The sequence below is a fragment of the Anopheles funestus genome, chromosome 3RL (assembly GCF_943734845.2).
Source record: "Anopheles funestus chromosome 3RL, idAnoFuneDA-416_04, whole genome shotgun sequence".
Classification (NCBI taxonomy): Eukaryota; Metazoa; Arthropoda; class Insecta; order Diptera; family Culicidae; genus Anopheles; species Anopheles funestus.
Window position 1 is genome coordinate 55881226 of NC_064599.1, and position 18905 is coordinate 55900130.

The window sequence follows — 18905 nt, forward strand, 5'->3', positions numbered from 1 at the left end:
CTGCGAAGTGAGCTTTGCTTGTTCGTAAAAGCTTAAGGGTTCTTGGATTCGAAAAAGCTTGTATACTGGTATAAAACTGAAGCTTTCGTAGAGATAAGCTTCTGGCGAACACAAACGAGATAAAATAATGATTTCGTTACGCAGCCGGTAGGATTCGAACCTACGCTCCCAGAGGGAATCTGATTTCGAGTCAGACGCCTTAACCACTCGGCCACGACTGCTTGGTCGAGAGGAGGGTGTTTCATTGTGTTCCGTTTTTACTATAGAGTCGTTATTGTACGCGTTGTTTGTCTTACAGGGTTTTCCAGCCCAGTTCAAATATATAATGGGAGGTTTCAAATTCGTAAAACGCAAAGTGAAAGAAGCACGACAGTATTCAAGTCTGGAAAGCCAATTCAAAGTAGGAAGTTAGCACCTCAAAATCGTAACACCAAATCTCAAATTCAGCAGTTGTTTACCCCTACTGACGTTTTGGCGGTTCTTCGAAACTATGGGATAGAGGTAGCGATAATTAAGTCAACATATTTTTTTAAAATAAAATTCTAAAAATATTTATTAATTTCCATTCAGTTTTGCCCTTTTATGTACTGTTGTAACTGTCATTGTTATTTTAATATTTTTTGGAAAATACTGATGTACTATAGGCATACTAAAATGCAAATTTTGTTGTTAGAGTTATCATAATTAATATTCAACAAATATTTTGACTTAATTATCGCTACCTCTATCCCATAGTTTCGAAGAACCGCCAAAACGTCAGTAGAGGTACACAACTGCTGAATTTGAGATTTGGTGTTACGATTTTGAGGTGCTATCTTACTACTTTGAATTGGCTTTCCGGACTTGAATACTGTCGTGCTTCTTTCACTTTGCGTTTTACGAATTTGAAACCTCCCATTATATATTTGAACTGGGCTGGAAAACCCTGTAATACAGATGATTAGAGCAATCATAGAAGACGAACCTTGCACCCATCATAAAAAGCGTGTATAAATATCATTTTAATACGAAAAAAAATGAAGAATGAACTAACATGTATGTGCCTCGGTACTGTTTGGTTTGTTATAATGGAAAAAGATTAAATGAAAGTGAAATTTAAGGAAGAAGACATAATAAATGAAGTATAAACGTTCTTTCGAATTCGAACTGCATAACTGGTTTTTCGTTACGTGTGGAGTTTGGTTGTTGTGAATTCTTTACCGAATAAGGTAACATCTCGCGTGGTTGCAACTTTTTGCCTGAGGACTTGGCCTTTTTTATCTGGTGTCGATTCGTTTCTACCGTGGCCGGGCGCTCGCTGAAAGTAAAAGATATTGCTTCATAATGTTACTCCAAGCAGGTTTTTGGTTAGTATAGGTTAAAATTTTTCGTGTTTGTTAATTTTTGATGTATTTATAAATAAAGCCAATTTAACGGGATTAATAAAATGTCTACGATTAATCATCACAGAATTAGTATCGATTGTAAGATACAGAAAAAACGTGATAATTTGTTAATATACCAAATACCATGTGTGATCAATTCTTATGCATTTGTCACGTTTTTTTTCTATTGTTATATTCATTACTTCACAAATTGCACAGAAAAATTATGAATAAGCGATGTGTAATATCAAAATGATTTTTTCTGAATAATTTTCATTTACATTGTTCATTTAATATGTACATGATTAATAATTTAATATATCTTGTTGTTGTATGTAATTGAAAAACAATTGCGTATTGCTAAATTGCTAAATCGTTTTCTTTAAATATTATTATGTTAAACATAATACATAAAACATAAAACATAATTGAGAAAAAAATAAAATAAAATTATTGTAAATCTAAAGACTAAAAAACTATCATCATCATTTTTAGAACATTCAGCACAAAGGAATTGTATAGTAACAATTTAAACATAACGGTTTTCGTGCAAGCCACACATACGAAAGGTTTACCTATAATCAATCATCCATTCCTCGGTTCGTCATTGATCCGGGTTCGCACGATGGGTGGTCTAGTTGCAATTGTTTTAGAACGCAGATGGCCGCGACAGATTCATTTCCGATGACTGTCATCTCACGTGCTTTCTTTGTTGGGCAGCGTGAAGGTCTTGCAATCGGAGAGATATTGCAAACTCGAAGATGCAGCGGCAGTGAGACAACAGCCTCCAAACATCTCATTTAGCCGTTGGGAGCAGACGGTTTCTGGACGAAGGAAGTAGTAAACGTGCTACTTAGTGAAGGACGTTACTACCTTTTACGGGTAATGTTCCTTCTAGTGGGAGAGCGCAGACGAGAAGGAGTTACGCTTCATTAGCAAGCTCTTCCGCTTGAAACGATGCACGTGTGGTTGATAAATGTAATAGGATGTTTATATGTTTTACTGAATTTAAGCTTCAGAAAATACAGAAAGACATGTACATATTTATTATTAAGTTGTTATTGTGTAACGACATTTTGTTTGGGTTGGGATTTGAATTAAAAATATAGAAATTTCATTTTATTTTTACTGAACAATGTTTTTTGTTTTCGGTTATCATTTTATTCATTATATAATAAATAAATAGCTTTGAGATCCATGCAACTTGGTCAACGATTTCTATATGAATAACACTAATTTAAGTACACTTCTACTGAGCAATAAAAAACGATGGAAAAACACATTTTAATGGACATCTTGAGTCCGGCAAGATTCTCCATTTAAACAACAGACCCAGGAACTAGTGGTTGGTTGCGTGAGCGATAAGAGAAGAAAGTTTTTTTTTGTTGTTGTGCGGGGAAAAAGAGGGCAAATCAAATCTATAAACGGGAAGGAGAAGGGTTATCAGCAAGTGTTGTAGGTCTGTTCCGGGCAGACCGACATACGCATGCGTCGTTAAAGACCCTGGAACATGCACATGCATTGTTGTCCTGCTGATAATACGATTCGTCGAGAGGGCTACCGCAAGTGCGTAGGATGAGATTGTTAGAACTAGCGATGAATATAATTATTCTATTTAGTGACTTGAAACAAAGTAAAAGCGTGACTATAAGGATTCGAATCTTTTACTCACTCGTTTGCAATTTTTAGGAAAAATTTTGAAGTACACTAATCCTTTCACTTTTCATGTGTGCTTTAACTCATTTACTCTTCGCGCAGACTGACGCAAATGAATATCTTTTTTTTAAATTTTGAATTATTTTAGACATAACTTAATTCCTACACGAACAGCATTTTTCATTTCAGTATTTGTTTGTTCTTTGTGTTTTACATTGTATGTCGGTAATTAGTTTTCACAAAAAGTGACAACTTATGCTTTTTCGTAAGCTAAGTACAACTTTAGACGTTTTGTTGTTTCTTTTGGAATTTTACTTGAATCCATTCTATTTGAATTCCCTCATACATTTTGTTCGAATTTTTGATTCCCATTCATGCTATCGTCTCAAGATTAGATGTATTTAGTTTTTTCGTTGCGAATAGGTTTTTTTATCAAATGATTCATATCATCATCATCGTTTCAATCTACCCAACGTCATCGTTTCAATCTACTCAAGTGGATTACACTGCCTGGCTTAATCGTTTTGTACCTTCTCCAGGTATTTTGGAAGGCTGATGAATAAGAGTGACGTAGTTTACGTGGACGATAATGCTGGGAATTTTTTGAAATCTGCACAGCGTAACTGGTATAACAGGTATTCAGATTGAGCATGTTCCACGCCGTAAGTTTCTCTCATATTCTCTGATATTCCCCGATGGCAATTGAGAGCGAGAGAGCGAGGAGGCGTTACATTGTTTTCACACACCAATCGAAAAAGAGAGAAATAGCGTTAAGCTGCGTTACAAGTAGTTTTGTACGATCATATATATGATCGTTGCTCTTCACTTTGGCTATGCATCAAAGGCAGTCCTGATCGTTCCCCGTAGTACGGTTCTGAACGTGAACCATTAAGCATCGGTTGCGCAGCTCCTGTGTGCGGTAACCTGGCGGGCGGAAACCAAACACGCAACGATAATAACGAAATCCAAAAGTTTAATAATGATTTTTACCTTCAACACATTCAATAAATGGATTATTTCCTGGCTAAAGTCTGTCCGGCATAGCGTGTGTCCTTGCCTATGAAGCCCGCCTGTTGCCGCCCCCGTCGTACAGCAATTCTAAGACCGCGTACCCCTTGTACGATTGTCGCTGTAAAAGAGAAAAGAAGGAAAGTAGCGAAGTATCGCCAGAACCAAAATCGAGGAGAAGCCAAACGAATAACTTCATGCATTGAAAGGACATTCTACGCAAGCGCACGGTTTCCCGTTTCTTCGTCTTGTCCTCGTCAAGTGTCTACATCATACGTACGGTCCGTCGGTTTGACGCCAGCCGGTCTCACCGTTGTCATCCTTAAGTTGGTTGTTTCCAGTTTTGTTGTGATATTTCGTTGCGTGGATTAAAAAGTGGTTTGTTCGGGCGCTGGTATCAATCGTGAGCCTTAGTTACCAAATATCACGTTTCAATTGCCGCTTTATTTGTTTGTTTGGAAAGTGGCCAGATGGTTGTGTGTGTGTGTTTTAAATTGGTCAAAAGGTGTTACAATTATTGAAAGTGTCGTTCAAAGCCTTTGAAGCGTCAAATGAAAGTGTGATTGGAAGGTAAAAGTATTGGGAAAACGGAAAATTTTCCCGAAGGAATACCCGAGTGCAGTGCGTGAGTCATCGGAAGGGCCGACCGATCCTTTTTGCGTGTGTTTTGAAAGCGGTTTACCGATTGAAGGCACCCGTGCGAGAGTGTTGGTCTGTGTGAGTGGAAGTTTGCTGTTTGTTTGGTAGGAAGTGATGTGAGGTGACACTCACACAAACGGAGTATTTCTTACCAATCAGCTGATGCGTCAGTCTGTAGTGGTGTATACTAAGAGGTTTTTAAAAAAAAGGTGTTTATAGTGCAATAAATAAGCAAAAAATCACTAGTTGAAGTTGTATGCAAAGCAAAGAAAAGAAAAAGCTTTTCACTCGTGTTTTTATAAGCGAATAAAAATAAAAGCGAAGTGTTACAAGTGTGTTTTGCTGGTCGTGACAGCGAAAGCTAGAAATATCCTCGGTGTACGTGATAAGGGTGCGAAAAGCTCCGCAAAGCTTTACCATTAATATAAATCTACACACGAAACGCAAATGAGGAAATATAGGACATTTCGACCAGCAGGTCTGAGCTTTTCTACCAGCAAGTGTCTATTGTTACTGCACTTTTTATATGTAATGGATATAGCCATCGTAGGAAAACCAGTCGGCACGGAGCGACGAAATGACGGCAAATTTCGGGATTACGACGACGAAGTGGTAAGCATCGTAGCTCGATGATAGGAAATGTACCTACCGACCTGTTGATAGACTTTCAAAGTCATAAGCCGTAACCTGCGAAACGAGCAATCCTTGATTCTTACATTCCGGATTATTTATAGTCGCTAGTGGCATAACAAGCGTATGGTTTAGATGGAGGAGCTGTGCGTTATTTGATAACAGGGCGAGTCGAAGATGAGTGGCGACGCCTTTACGCTTATCAGTGTGGATTAAGACGGTTCCAAGGCATACTGCAACTTTTAAAGGGGGTCCTAACTTTGAATCGATTATATTTTTTCCGTTTTTTTAATGTCCCGAACATATGCCTATTGGAAGCATGCCTTAATTTGCCCTTACCACTGATAGCGTTATGTCTTGATGTCTTGATTATTTGTAACTCTTGTTTAAATTTTTCTTATAAAAACCACGCCATAACAAACTTCTAATCGTCTAAGCGTGTTATCTGAAATATTATTATTTTTATTGCTAGAATACTGAAAAATGGTCGTGTGATGTTGATTAGAGATGTCATTACTAGTTTACTACCGGTTCGATTTTGCTGACAACAATTTTATTTTGAACTGTCATCGTTTTTAAACTAGCATTTGTTAAACCTCTGTGGTATAAACATAGTAAATTATCTGTAACTTCAAAATATCTGAATTTTTACATGAAGAAATTATACAAAAATCCTTGAAAAACTCAGAGAATGGAAAATAACTGAAAATCCCTTCGAAACTTGATCTCATTCTAATTGTGCCATGTAAACTGATCCTGAGCAAATTATCCTTCGGAATATGAATACATTTGCAGTATTTTGAATTTCGTGGGAAGTCGTCCGGAGCACCGGATCCGACTACAGAGTCATCGGAATAATAGCCTCGATCGCCGAAGTGTATTCAGAGTCATAGTTTGGACCAACTAAAACGATTACAGAATTTAGTTCGATTCGAATTTAGGGGAAATGATTGAGGGAAGGGTCCTCTGTAGGAGTCATAGGCTAATTCGTGAACAGCTCTGGATGTCCCATGACTTTGTCTTTAGTGCTGTGAAAGAACTTCTCGCCAAGGGTACTAACCTCTGAGATCTCTCCCAGCTTGTAGACGAGTTTGGTATAAATTAAGTTTTTTTTGCTATAAAAAATTGACAGATACTTTTTTTTAACACTAGAACTACCGGGCCAGTCATTTTGACTGGAACGCTTCATTTTCATCACATAATTTTTTAGGGTTAAACAATTCTAAGGTAGGTGAAACATGAGTTTCATATTTATATTCTAAAGTACGATCTCCAATAAACAATAAAATATATTCCAACTATTTGAAATTGTTTAAAAATTAACCACGAACGAAAAACGCTTAAAACGCTTGGTAGTTCTAGTGTTAATAAGTAAGATTTTTGAGTAAATTTCCACAAACCGCATTATTCCGCTTTACATAAATCGTGAATAATCTACATTCGTTAGCAATCAAATATCAAACACATTATTTTAATGTCATACATCAGAGGAGATTGAAGTTCGATGAATGAGAAATACGTTTCATACTGTTCAATTAGCTGCACATCTCAACCGTGCAACTTATCGTCTAATCACTAACCATCTAGAATTTTTTTATGTGTTTCAGCTTCATATAAACCCAATAGTGCACGAAACCCTCGCATGAGTACATAAACTATGCGTCCTCTAGCATTCACACAATGTAGAATCAATGTATAGAAATAATTGCCACATCACAATCCACATCTGACGCCACCACGGCACTGACCGGTACTTTGAAAACAGTAATCATTAGGTGCTGCTACGAAGGATGATATTATTCTCGCACATTAATTCTAATCAATCATGTGCGATTCGTATTATTATGGGAAGAAGCGAAACCTATTCTACCCTGAAAGGGCTTTTCATGAGCGCTATGTTTTTCATATGATCGGCATGGCACAAAGAAAGAACAATGGTTATCAAGCAATAAATTAGTAATGCTTTTTTGTACTATAAGGAAAACAAGAGCCTCTTCATAGGTATATGAAAGAGTCAATGTCATCTTCTTACATGTGTAAAGTATAGTGAGAAACGTTCCAGACAAAGTCGCCCTGCAAAAGGCCTTACGGAATGTGAAACACTATCACCACTGCTCTTTAAATCACGTCCAGCCGATAATTCATCGATTGTTGCTAATTGTTTCCCTTGACCGGTTGGCATTATGGCATACAATGACATTACATCACACTACGCTTATGACGGGCTATCTAAAGAACACTGTTTTATCGCGATTGCACTTAAGCGCATTAACAGCTGCATTTCGTACCATTGCCACCGGAACTGCAATTGCTAGGGCGTGCGTGAAACGAGCTCATCCGTTTACAAAAAAAATATGCAAATACTCATCAACGGCGCCGTAAGGCAACCACATCGACCTCCCGAAACTTAATGCGCCTCAATTGAGTGTGGCTGGCGAAAATGCATCGATTTTAATTGAATTAAACCGTGTGTGCTCTACTTCGAAGTAAGCGTTCGTCATCACCGTTGGAGCTGTAGCTGTTTCTTTCTTTTATATGTCGCTAGTTTCATCCAAGAAGTTACTTATCAGCACGGAATGACAGGGCTAAGCGAGTATGTATGCTTACAGATGTCACAAACGCATTCCAAACAGTGCATCACAAACACTGGCAAACGGAATGTGTGTGTGTGTGTGCGCCCGTTGGGAGTTCCTGTAACCTTTCACCAGTGCTTGGCTTTACCGCTCGGTTCTTAGTCTTCATCAAGTATGCTGCAACAGTGGAAGCCCTTGGAAGAAATTATCAAAAGTGTATATCGCTCACGCTCTTTTTTCCTTCTGGTTTTATTCTATCTTTTCACATGTGTTCTTGCCTTTTTTCCTTTTATAAAAAAATTAGATTTTTTAACTTAAACTTAACAACTTAAACTTAAAGAAAACTTTAAAAAAATGTTATAGAAATGTGTTACTTCTGACTATAGATTTAATTGCATGAATGACTTACTCAAAGGTTTCAATTCTTTCGGAAATGAGGAATCATTTTGGACAAACCCTCATTCATGTGCACGGCCCACCACCATCAAATAGTTTCCATCTGTTGAACAACAGTGAAGTAGCTTTATACTCGCATCATTTTCATTCCCTTGTTTCTTCTTCCATCGAGATAAACACCCATTGCCCAAGACAATTCTTTTTCCCGGCAGCCGTCTGCATAGTATGGTTTCGTTTTCTCTCTTCCTTCCCTTTCTGGAACATTTCACTTTCGTACGCACTGGATGGATGAGTGCATTTTTCAGACGCTTGCACCCTGCGGCCGATATTATTATGCTCATCATAAACATCATCAGGGTGCTGCACATGGCATAGCTTCCTGTGTGCGGCATTTAGAGAGAAAAAGTTGGATAACATTTGTAATAAGAATCATGTGCCTTATGTTGGCGAGTTACCAGTTGCACTGGTGTTGTATGCACTGTATCTGTATTCTTGCTGCGTTGTTGGAATAGGCCGGTTCGTTGTGGGTGTTTCGTTTCGCTTCCTTCCGTTAGCACAGCTGAGTGGACTTCTGACTACGGCCTATATGCATCCACGCTTTTATACTGATCGAAGGGTCAGGGAATGGAATTGAATGTTTCATTCAAAACACAATGTCATATGGTGGACGCTTATGTATTTGTTCAGTGCGAGACTCAGGAAGGAAACCGCAAAGTTCCTTTTCAATGTTGAGTTTATGAAACGATGTGTATTCAATGTGTCAAAACCCCTTTTTTTCGTTCCTGCGGTTAGAACTTGATAACTTTCTATACTGGTAGGTGAGGTATGAATAAATACAGTGCGCAACATAATTATAGGAATGCTTTTATTTGATAATATAAATGACAAGAAAAGAAAAGAAGAGAAAGAAGAAGATGAATTAGTAGTAGAAGAAGAAAAAGAAGAAGAAGAAGAAGAAGAAGAAGAAGAAGAAGAAGAAGAAGAAGAAGAAGAGGAGGAAGAAGGAAAATAAGGAGTAGAAGCAGAAGCAGAATAAATAAAAGAAGAAAACGAAGAAGAAAAAGAACAAGAAGAAAAGGAAAAAAGAAGAAGAAGAAGTTGCGAGTTTAGAATCCTGAGAAAAATGTTAGAGATAGAGATAATCAGAGAAAAGTTTTCACAACCTTCAAGTAAAACTTTTTGGATTTGAAGTGAGCATCAAACCTACCCAAACGAGTTCTAGGCACGAATTATAGCATATATGTCCTGATAACAAAGTTCAATTTTCGATAGACGAATTTTTACATAATATTTTTATTCTTTAGATTTCAGAGTTTGTCGCTGAATGATTTTAATTTTATTTATGACAGCATCATTATTATCGATTCTTCTAAAAGCTGTTGTTTTATCTTAAAAAAACAGTTATCAAATAGTTCTGTTACGCACTGTAGAACAAGTGATCGAATATCGATTAACATGTTTTACATTATGTAATAAAAAAATATTAATAAACCATGGTCTGTCTTTAGCGGTTGAGGGATATTTTTTCCCCCGAACGAACAACGAACTCCAAACGTCCAGCACTGTCCAGTCCACCGATAGACTGGAGACGATGACCGTCAACTGAATTTAACGAAGCGAAAGCATTTAATGAATTCAACCCAACCATCGTTATGCGAGTTGATTGACGAGATCGCGGGTGAGCTCACCGGCTGCATACTAAGCATAAGCATGGAACGTTTCATAGTTGTTGAGTGCATGGCTTAGAACAATTAGAAACCATCCCAAGGAGAGACTAAGAATGTTTATTTTTGTAAACATTCATCACTTTACTGAATACGCTAATTATTTCAATATTTGTAACTAATTTCGATGTTCTATTTACCTAGCTTCCGATGATTAGTTGTTTTGAATATTCAACCGAATTACTTTGTGGCAGAGTTGAGAGCTTGACTAGAATGTTGCTACATCGCATTTCAACCTGATTCATCATTAGGTCAGCACGTCCAACAGTCCCGTTGGCGCTTTGGCACGCAATATTCTAATTAATTTTTTTCCCTCCATCCACTGGGTTCAACTAATTCAAGGGCACCGCTCTGCGTTTGTGTGAATCACCTTATTTTAGAGCATAACCAGTTGCGATGTGGCGTTAGACATCCCCCCCCCCCCAATGAATGTCGAGTCCTTTGGTCAGAGTGTAAATTGCAGAAACAAAAAGAACCAACCAATCACTAAATGTAAAGCAAATATTAGCTCACGAAAAAGCACACAAATTAGTACAAAAATAACATTTCCTCGATGCTTGACCACCGATCGATCTTAAGTGGACACCGTGCGTCGACATAATGGATCATCCGGGCGGCCAGCTGGAATGGGAGAAGCAGTTCGGGTGCTGTCGGAAGTGTTGCCACTTTTCAGCATGCGATCACCGAAAGTGATTTTTGGCACATTGAAGAACTTCGGACATGGCCCGCTTCTGGCCCGTCAAAGTCAATCACAATTGATCAAGTTTGAGGTCGTCCCTCGTACTATGCTCTTTTGAGTGTTTTATTTTCCTTATTGTCGGTTACACATAACCGAAGGGGCCAGGTCGTACGGGTGCCAAAGTAAAGCCACTTCAGAGACAGGTCACTCAAAACTCAGCCGGGTCATGGGATGTGGGTCGTTAGTTGGAAAAGGATGGCCACATTTTTTGTTTTTTGCGTGTGTAATTTAATAACTTTTCCACTTGAGTAAAGTTTTCTTGCGGCGAGTTCTCCTGCGCTGTGTCTGGCCCAGGTCGTTTTCCTTCGGGTGTTTTCCCGGGTTTTTTTTGTTTTTGTCGGTCTCATCACAGCCGGCATGTTGCGTGTGTCGAGACGGAATAGAAGTTTTTTTTCGTTTGCTCTTGTTTTATGCGTTGTCTATAGGTGAAATGGAAATCGGAACGTGCGAAGACGTGACGGTTTGTGTATGTGCAAAGGCTGGAAATAAAAATTGTTATACTTCAACGACAACGGGACGGTTTCGTTACTATGCTCGGTTGGTGTTTGAGTGCCGCTTCGGCGCGTTTTTCATGCTGGTTCGCTGAGCATGAAAACTTCAAATTATTGCACAGCTACCCTTGTGGGCGATAGGAGAATTTTGTTGTTATTTATTCCTATATTTCATTTATGTGATTTTGTAGATTTCAATATTGAACACATTTTTTGTTAACATTGAAATTTACTGGAATATTTTCTAGAAAGTTGATAGACTATTATTATATTATTTGAATGGCGCTTTTGCTCTCTCTCTCTCTCTCTCTCTCTCTCTCTCTCTTTCTCTCTTTCTCTTTCTTTCTCGCTCTCTCATATTGATATTTAACATCGCCCCATCCAGGTTTTTTTATTCGTTTCTATAAATAACAAGATATAAAGCTCGGACCACAAACTCAATCGAGACTTGAACCCATACTCGGACCGTATACGTGAGTCGTGCATTACCGATTCTACTGTTTGATCGACCCATCTGTTCAACGTTTGCAGGGAACTGAATTTATATATTTTGTGTTAAAAACAATTGTTTTAAGGAATGATATTCAATGGTTTTAAGGTGTACACAAATATATTAAAAATTATAAAGGATAGAAATTTGATCTCAGGTTGAAAGTAACGTAGCCATGCGTTGGGTCATGAGATGCATCGATGAATCATGCATATTACACTCATTTCGTTTTTTTCAACGCTGAACTTTTTGTTATATGCTTACCATACAACGGCTATGCGAAGCAGCTGGGTTATGTTGTGTTTGTTTGATTATTCCAGTCACCGTATCCGGCCGAACAGCGAAAGACCCAGTAGAATCTGATCAAGCGGATGTGGAAGGTTAGAACCTTTGAATGGCCAGGAAGAGGGTAGTGAGTTTTACAACTTTAGCCGCTTTTGTTTTCATGTTGTTATGCACAAGACATTAAGGTAACATTAACGTATCCATTGCATTGCGATTTCCATCCGGCTTCCTTTATTGACGAACTTTGGTAGTTTGGCGTTACACGATCGTTAAGAACGATACACGTACGGTAAAGGGGTTCGATGTTGGTTTTTCGCTTCGTGCCCTAGCAACTCGCTCCCAGTAGACATTGTTCCGTATTGTTCTGAACGTGCCGGTTGATTTAAACAGTTTGGCTTCCTTCCCTTAAATATTGATTGCAATGACATCAGTAACTTTTCCACCTAGCCGATTAATTTCACCAGCTCTGCCGTACCGAGAGCCGTTGTAGGGAGTGACACATTTGAATTATGTGCGTGCAGTGGGTTTTAATTAATTTTTGTTAGATTTCTTTTCTTGTGAACATGCCCAACGCCCTAACGTCTCTCAGCTCTTCTTTAAACTCGTAGATCACATTTGTTTGTTCGGATTGTTCTATCACACGAATCGGTCAGCTCTATTCAATCAGCTAATCGGTAAGAGTTTCAACTCCTGCCACTTGCACGACAGGAGAGATTCCCTATGATCGCTTGTCCGCTGACTTTAGCAGTATAACCGGGAGTCAACGGTCTCATATATCAGCAATGAAAACACCACTTGTCAGTATGTGTGGGGCTGTAACAGGTGGGTAGATAAGTCTTTGTCCTAACTCTGAAAAGTTGATTTTTTTTATGATTATCTTCTGGACTTTTAGATGTCATTTTTAAAATAGTGTTTGTCGTTAGTCTCAAAAGCTATGTTTTAGCGATTACTCTATCATGGATCCCAAATCTCTTTGCAGCCAGCATTCCCTGCAGGTCTGCGAGTAGAAAATATTCGCTCTTAGGTTACCACAGGAGATCTCAAGAATACGTTGGATGAGGATGAATTCGTCAGGATTCACTATCTATTTTGTATTTTTGAAGTTGATGGTTTCAGAGTTCTGATAGCAATTATCAACCAGTTGTTTAGTTTGAACAATGTTTTTCCCTATCAAAAAACACATCAAATCCCATTTTGATCCATATTTTGCAACATAACCTAAGTTGCTTAACTCAAAATCGAATTAACTGACAGCTGTCAAACTCATGCACTTATGATTTGAAGGAAAAACCTGGTAAAATTTCTCATTTAATTTTTGTGGCGCAATCTACACACTAGGACAACAACTTATCTACCGACCTGCTAGCTTGATGTCTGCTTGTTGTACGCTTGCTTTAGGCGACATCTATTAAGCGTGTCTTTGTAGACGTCGCTGTTGTCTCTCGCAAGTTACCAATATTGATTTATGAGGTTCAATCTCGATTAGAAGGGTGCGGGAACACCGTAGCGAGAATAGGAAGAAATTCTGCCGAGGGAGAGCGTGTCTGACTTGTCAAGGACTGAAAATAAAGGTCAATATTGACGTGTTGAAGGGTGATAGGTCTTGGGATGGTATTGAAATTTAAGGGTTCAATGTATAGGTTTGTGGCTAGTTCAATTGGACTTAAAGAGGTATTTGCTATTGGATAACGAGTCGTTGCGTTTATTTAACGTTTGAAGTGTTTTTGTTTTTATCGGTAAAGAAACGAGTACTGATTACAGCTAGCCATTAATTGATTGATTGACGCTTGATCGATTTCCTGGATAGGTATCAAGGAATTTGAATCATTTCCTTTTTTCACTTTTTGTAAGAATTTCTTTTTGTTCAAAAGTACACAAAAAATTATCCACAGTAAATTCTTAACGTCCAGCGTACGAAGTTAATTATAGAATATGGGAAGAAATGTTTATTTTTTATGCCAATTATCCTTCAATGCAGCTGATCTTTTCACAGCTAATTCTCCCTCTTTCTATCCGAATAAAATGATTCATTAATAATTAGAATCTCGTAAACTATTAAATTAAACGACGGATAAACCCAGCTCGCGACCGTCCTATCCTGAGGCTCAATGACAAATGTCAAATTCCCAGGAACTTCACTAGCACGGGAAAGTTTTTGGATTATCCACCGATCAGGTAGTGCATAAATTGACCTCATCCGTAAGTCATTATCCACCGGATGATAAATCTTCCGGCTTGTATGAATCAGCCGCGGTGGAAGTTGTTCGTGTTAGTCCATCTTCTGCATTTTCTTACGCTTCGTTCCTCGAAACTTAGCAATAAAATCCCCCAATTCACTAGTCAGCTAACCGGTTTTCACGAGCGGAAATGGATCAACTGGCGGGTAGCCTATTTCAAATTGCAAGTGCATCGCGATTCACGACCAGCTCCGATCCAATCCTTCAATTGCATGTAAATCAGATGCAAATACTCGGTACGACTGTCCAAGTCCAGGCCGTCTGCGATAGGAATTCGAAGAAATGTGCGAAATGGTAAATGCCGATGCCGTTTCGATGCACTAGCCGAAATGCACCTACGGCTGGATGAGTGTTACTCCTCCGGACAAGTGACCATTTCTTGGGGAATGGTGCCCGATGTGTGAAGGGCAGGATGGCGCCGGCGCTTTCCTGTCGTTAAATGGTTTGGGGTAGGTTAATGGCCAGCAAGTCAACTGCTAGGGAAGGAAGGGCACCCTAGGACGATCACTTCTGCATATTTATTTAAATTATTATGATTCTTGGTCCACAATCTTGGGCTACTGCCCGGCCCGGTGGATTCTTCTTTCAGATGCCGCTCCAGACGACAACGGTTGTCGATTCGTACGCGGGCAAGTGTTTGCCACTGCATTGTTGCATATTTAATTGTTCACAGCGAATGCAGCAGGGGGAGAGGGAGAGAGAGAGGTAGCGATAAATGTGCCCGACACGATTTTTGCTCCTCGTCGCGGGATTCCACGATGGAATCCTTTTCCGTTCGTCCGTGTTCGTTTTGCAAACGTCCTCGATCGAGCTCTTAGGTGGGGGTCGAGTTTTCGCCTTCGTTTTATTTTTGCCGCGACCAAGTGCAGTGGAGGTCCCATGGTGGGATTTCTTCATTCGTCGATTCGTGCCTTACTCTCTGATAGCCACCAACGACCAACCCCTTAGACTTTCCCAGCGTTGGGTTTCGTTTGGTAATTCCTTCCAAGTGCTTGGCACTGGAGCCACGTTTCACTGACTTTTAATTATTCTAGTGTGTAGTTTAATTAATTTCAGGTCCCTTCCCGGTGGACCCGGCTCCTCATTTTGCATGCCAGCACAGGCTAGTGTGTTTGTGAAAGGACTGTGGACTTGGGGAGTGATGGTGGGTTTTTGGGATTGGTACAGGGAACTGGATGATACATTAAACGGCGGGAAAAATGGTACAAAGTCAGTGACCATCATCCCTTATGCCGTCGTGTTCCTTTACGCTGTGATGCCACAGACATGGCCCCCGGCTTTTGGGACGCACCGTGGTCAAATGGTTTTCCACGGCGATATGGGGTATGATGGGGGCTCTTCCTTTTTAAAAGAGATACGGTACGGTGTAATGTGTTGCAACAGGGAGGTTAAGCTTTTTTTGCAGACGTGTGAACAACGGGCGGAATATGTAAATCCAGTAGCAGTTCCTTCTTCCAAGAACCCTACACATTCCCTAATGAAGCTCTAAGCCCACAGCATAGTACGGCTGCATTTAAGTTGGTGTAAAGTCGTTTAAAGCAGCTAATGGAGCAATATTGAAAGTGTTCTAGTCGGTGGCAGGAATGTTACAAACACACACCCACACATACATACACTCTATATGGGGAACGTGAACTTTGACGGCACATTGAAATGTCCGTTGGCCGAACGGAGTTGGCACGGCATCCCATAGCTGTTAATTGTTATTACTCCTGGGAGCGCGCTAGTCGTTTGGTCGTGTTTGCTTATCAGTTGATTTTTATTAATTTAAGCAGTCGATGAAGACGGTTCGGTACGCTTCCAGGACGTTGCTCGGAATGGCACCTAACAGCGTGGGTACGGTTTTTGGGGGAGTTTTTGTTTTTCCTTCCTTGCCGCACGAAACCCTTATTAGGAAAGAAAATCCTTGTAAGGGGGTGATTGGAATGTGGCCGAATGGTTGGTGGATAAAGTTGTCTCCATTTGGTACGTGCACAGTGGACATGGCTAGAGACTAAATGAAGCTAATTTTCCACGTCTTGGTTCAGCATGTATCATGATATGAATGTTTTTTTTGGTTCTATTTCTCTGCTTGTGGTATTTGGGCAGCGAATGTTGAGACCCCAGGGGCTACATTTATGTTTATAGCAGTGTTTAATTGAGTCATTGGATAACACAAAATGGAATTGTAATGTTTCGTCTGTTGAGGAATAGTGTCGTATTTTAGCTTGATTGCAGTAGGTATTAAATATTGGATTCGATTCGGGAATCGGTGAAGCTGGACGATGGTATAGATGGTAGCAGCGTGAGCATTCACACAACAAGTCTGGTGTAAAATCCCATCAGCACCCAAGTACTCCTTAGCAAGTTTTATAGTATGAACTTCACGGATCGATCGGGAGTCGTCTGCGCGAGCCAATCATCATAATCGATTGTAATCCTTGGGTGTAATCCACACATGGGCAAGTAGTCATTAAATTAAAGAAATGAAGTATTGGAAAAATTAAGATTTGAAATGAAGTTATTGATGTGTGAAACCACATTTTGAATAGTTCCTATATATTGACATGAAAAAAAACATAAAATTTATTCATTAAACCCTCTAAACAGCAAGCCATCCATCGTAGTAAGGTGCGGTGTCGATATATCCAAGTCTTGTCCGTGGATGTTTACCGGTCTGTTTGCTTAACCGTTCTGGTAAATAATTTATCACTCTTATAAAACACATTTCATTTTATGCGCGTCCACGTCCCGTAACGTTCATCGGGGAAACTCACCCCGAGCTTAATATTGTCCATTAAGTTAATCGATTTTCCCGGCCAGTTCCTGGGATATGATCAGTCACTAAAGATACGATCGTCACCCTTCGCATCTATTCTGCACTGATGGGGTATGTTGAATTACCTCGTTCCCTCATGTAGCGTTGTATGCATCGGGCGAGCCCTTTTTCATTGAGGAGAGACGGCTTGTCGTAGGTCAGTTCCCGTGTGTACACGTGACGGTTCAATTAATTAATATCAATAGTGGTGTGTGCTGGTGGTGCACATTCATGACGTTTTCTTTTTTCAACATCACTTGTTTAACCTACGCTGGTGAATCATGCGATGCTTTTATTTTAAACTAATTTTAACAATGTGGTATATTGTTTGCTAGCGGTACTATCTCAGTAAAATAATTAACAGATTTCCATCCATTTTTCCAGCGTGATGGAATTAATTAAATTTAAAAAAATATCTTGACACCAAAGTAATTTCCCGCCTCAGAAATCAGGAATCGAAATTTAATCTTTTGTTTCATAATTATTCTTGTTTGCAATACAAAATTTCATCTTCAAAATTTATATTGGCAAAAGTGTGTTAATAGTCTAGCAAAGTATCTTAAAACATGCACTTTACCATCTGCATTACTGTTGCGTGTAAATCTTATACCGCTTGTTTGTTTTACGTGCACAATCACGCCAAACAACTGCGGCTGCAAAATAGCCGATTTCAATGTTTATCGTTTGAAAAATCGGAAAATTTGCACGATTTTTCGCACATGTCGCTTTCGTTTCCCAATTACATCTCATACCTCGCTCACCGTGCGTGAATTTTGCATACGATCGCAGGTTTTATCGTGGATTGCTATTAATTCTAACGGGCCCTATGGAAAGCCATAGATTGGGATTCTATTTTCGGACATCTGAGATTAACTTTTTGTTTTCCAATAAGTGCGCGATTCGCGCAGACATACGCCAAAACGGTACGATGGTCCGTTTTGAGGGAAATTTTTATGTTTTTTTTTGAAAAAAATATGGAAATAAATTTGAAGAAGAATAGTTAGTTAATGATTTCATTCGTTTACTTAAAACATGTAGCCATCTAAGATGTTTAATTTATTATCATTTATATTTTATTTATTTTTTATTTAAATATGACGACTTTTTGCAGTATTGTCAACCTTGCAGGGCTGAAAGGAGCTCAATTGTAATACGGCATTTCCTCGTTGTATTTCGCATTATCCTGGTTATAATCCTAGAAATGATTGACATTTGATTTTGTGACAAAAAATGAAAATATGACACCTTTTTTATACTTTCGATGCAAAAATCTGAATGTTTATTGTCATAATGAAGAAAAGCATTATGATATATATTTTTCAAAACCAAATCCTTTGAAAAAGTAAAATGTGTTTTTATATCGAAAATTGGTAACGGAATGTACAGTATGTCCGATCAGTAGACTGAACAAGATCACTATGCCAGCGTCGCACAAGTGCGTGTTTGGGCGTGCGGCTTTGCGTGTGAATTTCCGTAAGAGATCGCAATGCGCGTGCGAGGAAAATTTGTTTTTACACTTATATATAGACAAATGTTCCACCTTCCAGTATTGCTTCCCTTGTCGTAAATCTTTTCCACCACCGGCTGAGACCGTTTGGCTATCTATTCGCCGTCGTTCTTGATGATATATTTTATTTTATTTTCATTTGGATTTTCATTGGTTCGATGGGGTAAAGGAACGCTTCATTCTGGGAAAAGTACGTTGCTCTCATGTGTACCACGAGTGGAAACATTAGGATGATGATTTAAGACCCTTCTTGCGGACCATTGCCAATGGACGATGGTGGCCAATTTTGGAATCTAGCTAGTTGTCTTGACAGTTGTGATCAAGTCTACCGCTCATACACTCCCTACAACTGTAGGGAGCCACTGGGCA

The 18905-nt window shown here is 39.1% G+C and overlaps 1 protein-coding gene and 1 non-coding gene across 3 annotated transcripts in view; one reads left to right on the plus strand and one right to left on the minus strand.

The window, feature by feature from the left end:
• Positions 1-18905, plus strand: part of LOC125770157 (matrix metalloproteinase-2) — a 287900-nt gene that overhangs the window by 16861 nt on the left and 252134 nt on the right. The window contains exon 1 of one of the 2 annotated variants that reach the window (XM_049439500.1): positions 3874-5279. The exons of the other annotated variant lie outside the window; for it this stretch is intronic. Within the exon in view, the coding sequence (XP_049295457.1) occupies positions 5115-5279 (165 nt within the window). The 5' untranslated portion in view covers positions 3874-5114. Of the gene's footprint in view, positions 1-3873; positions 5280-18905 lie in introns of those variants that run through there. 2 annotated transcript variants of the gene reach the window in all.
• Positions 140-221, minus strand: Trnas-cga (transfer RNA serine (anticodon CGA)). The gene has a single exon. It is a non-coding gene; the product is annotated as a tRNA-Ser (tRNA).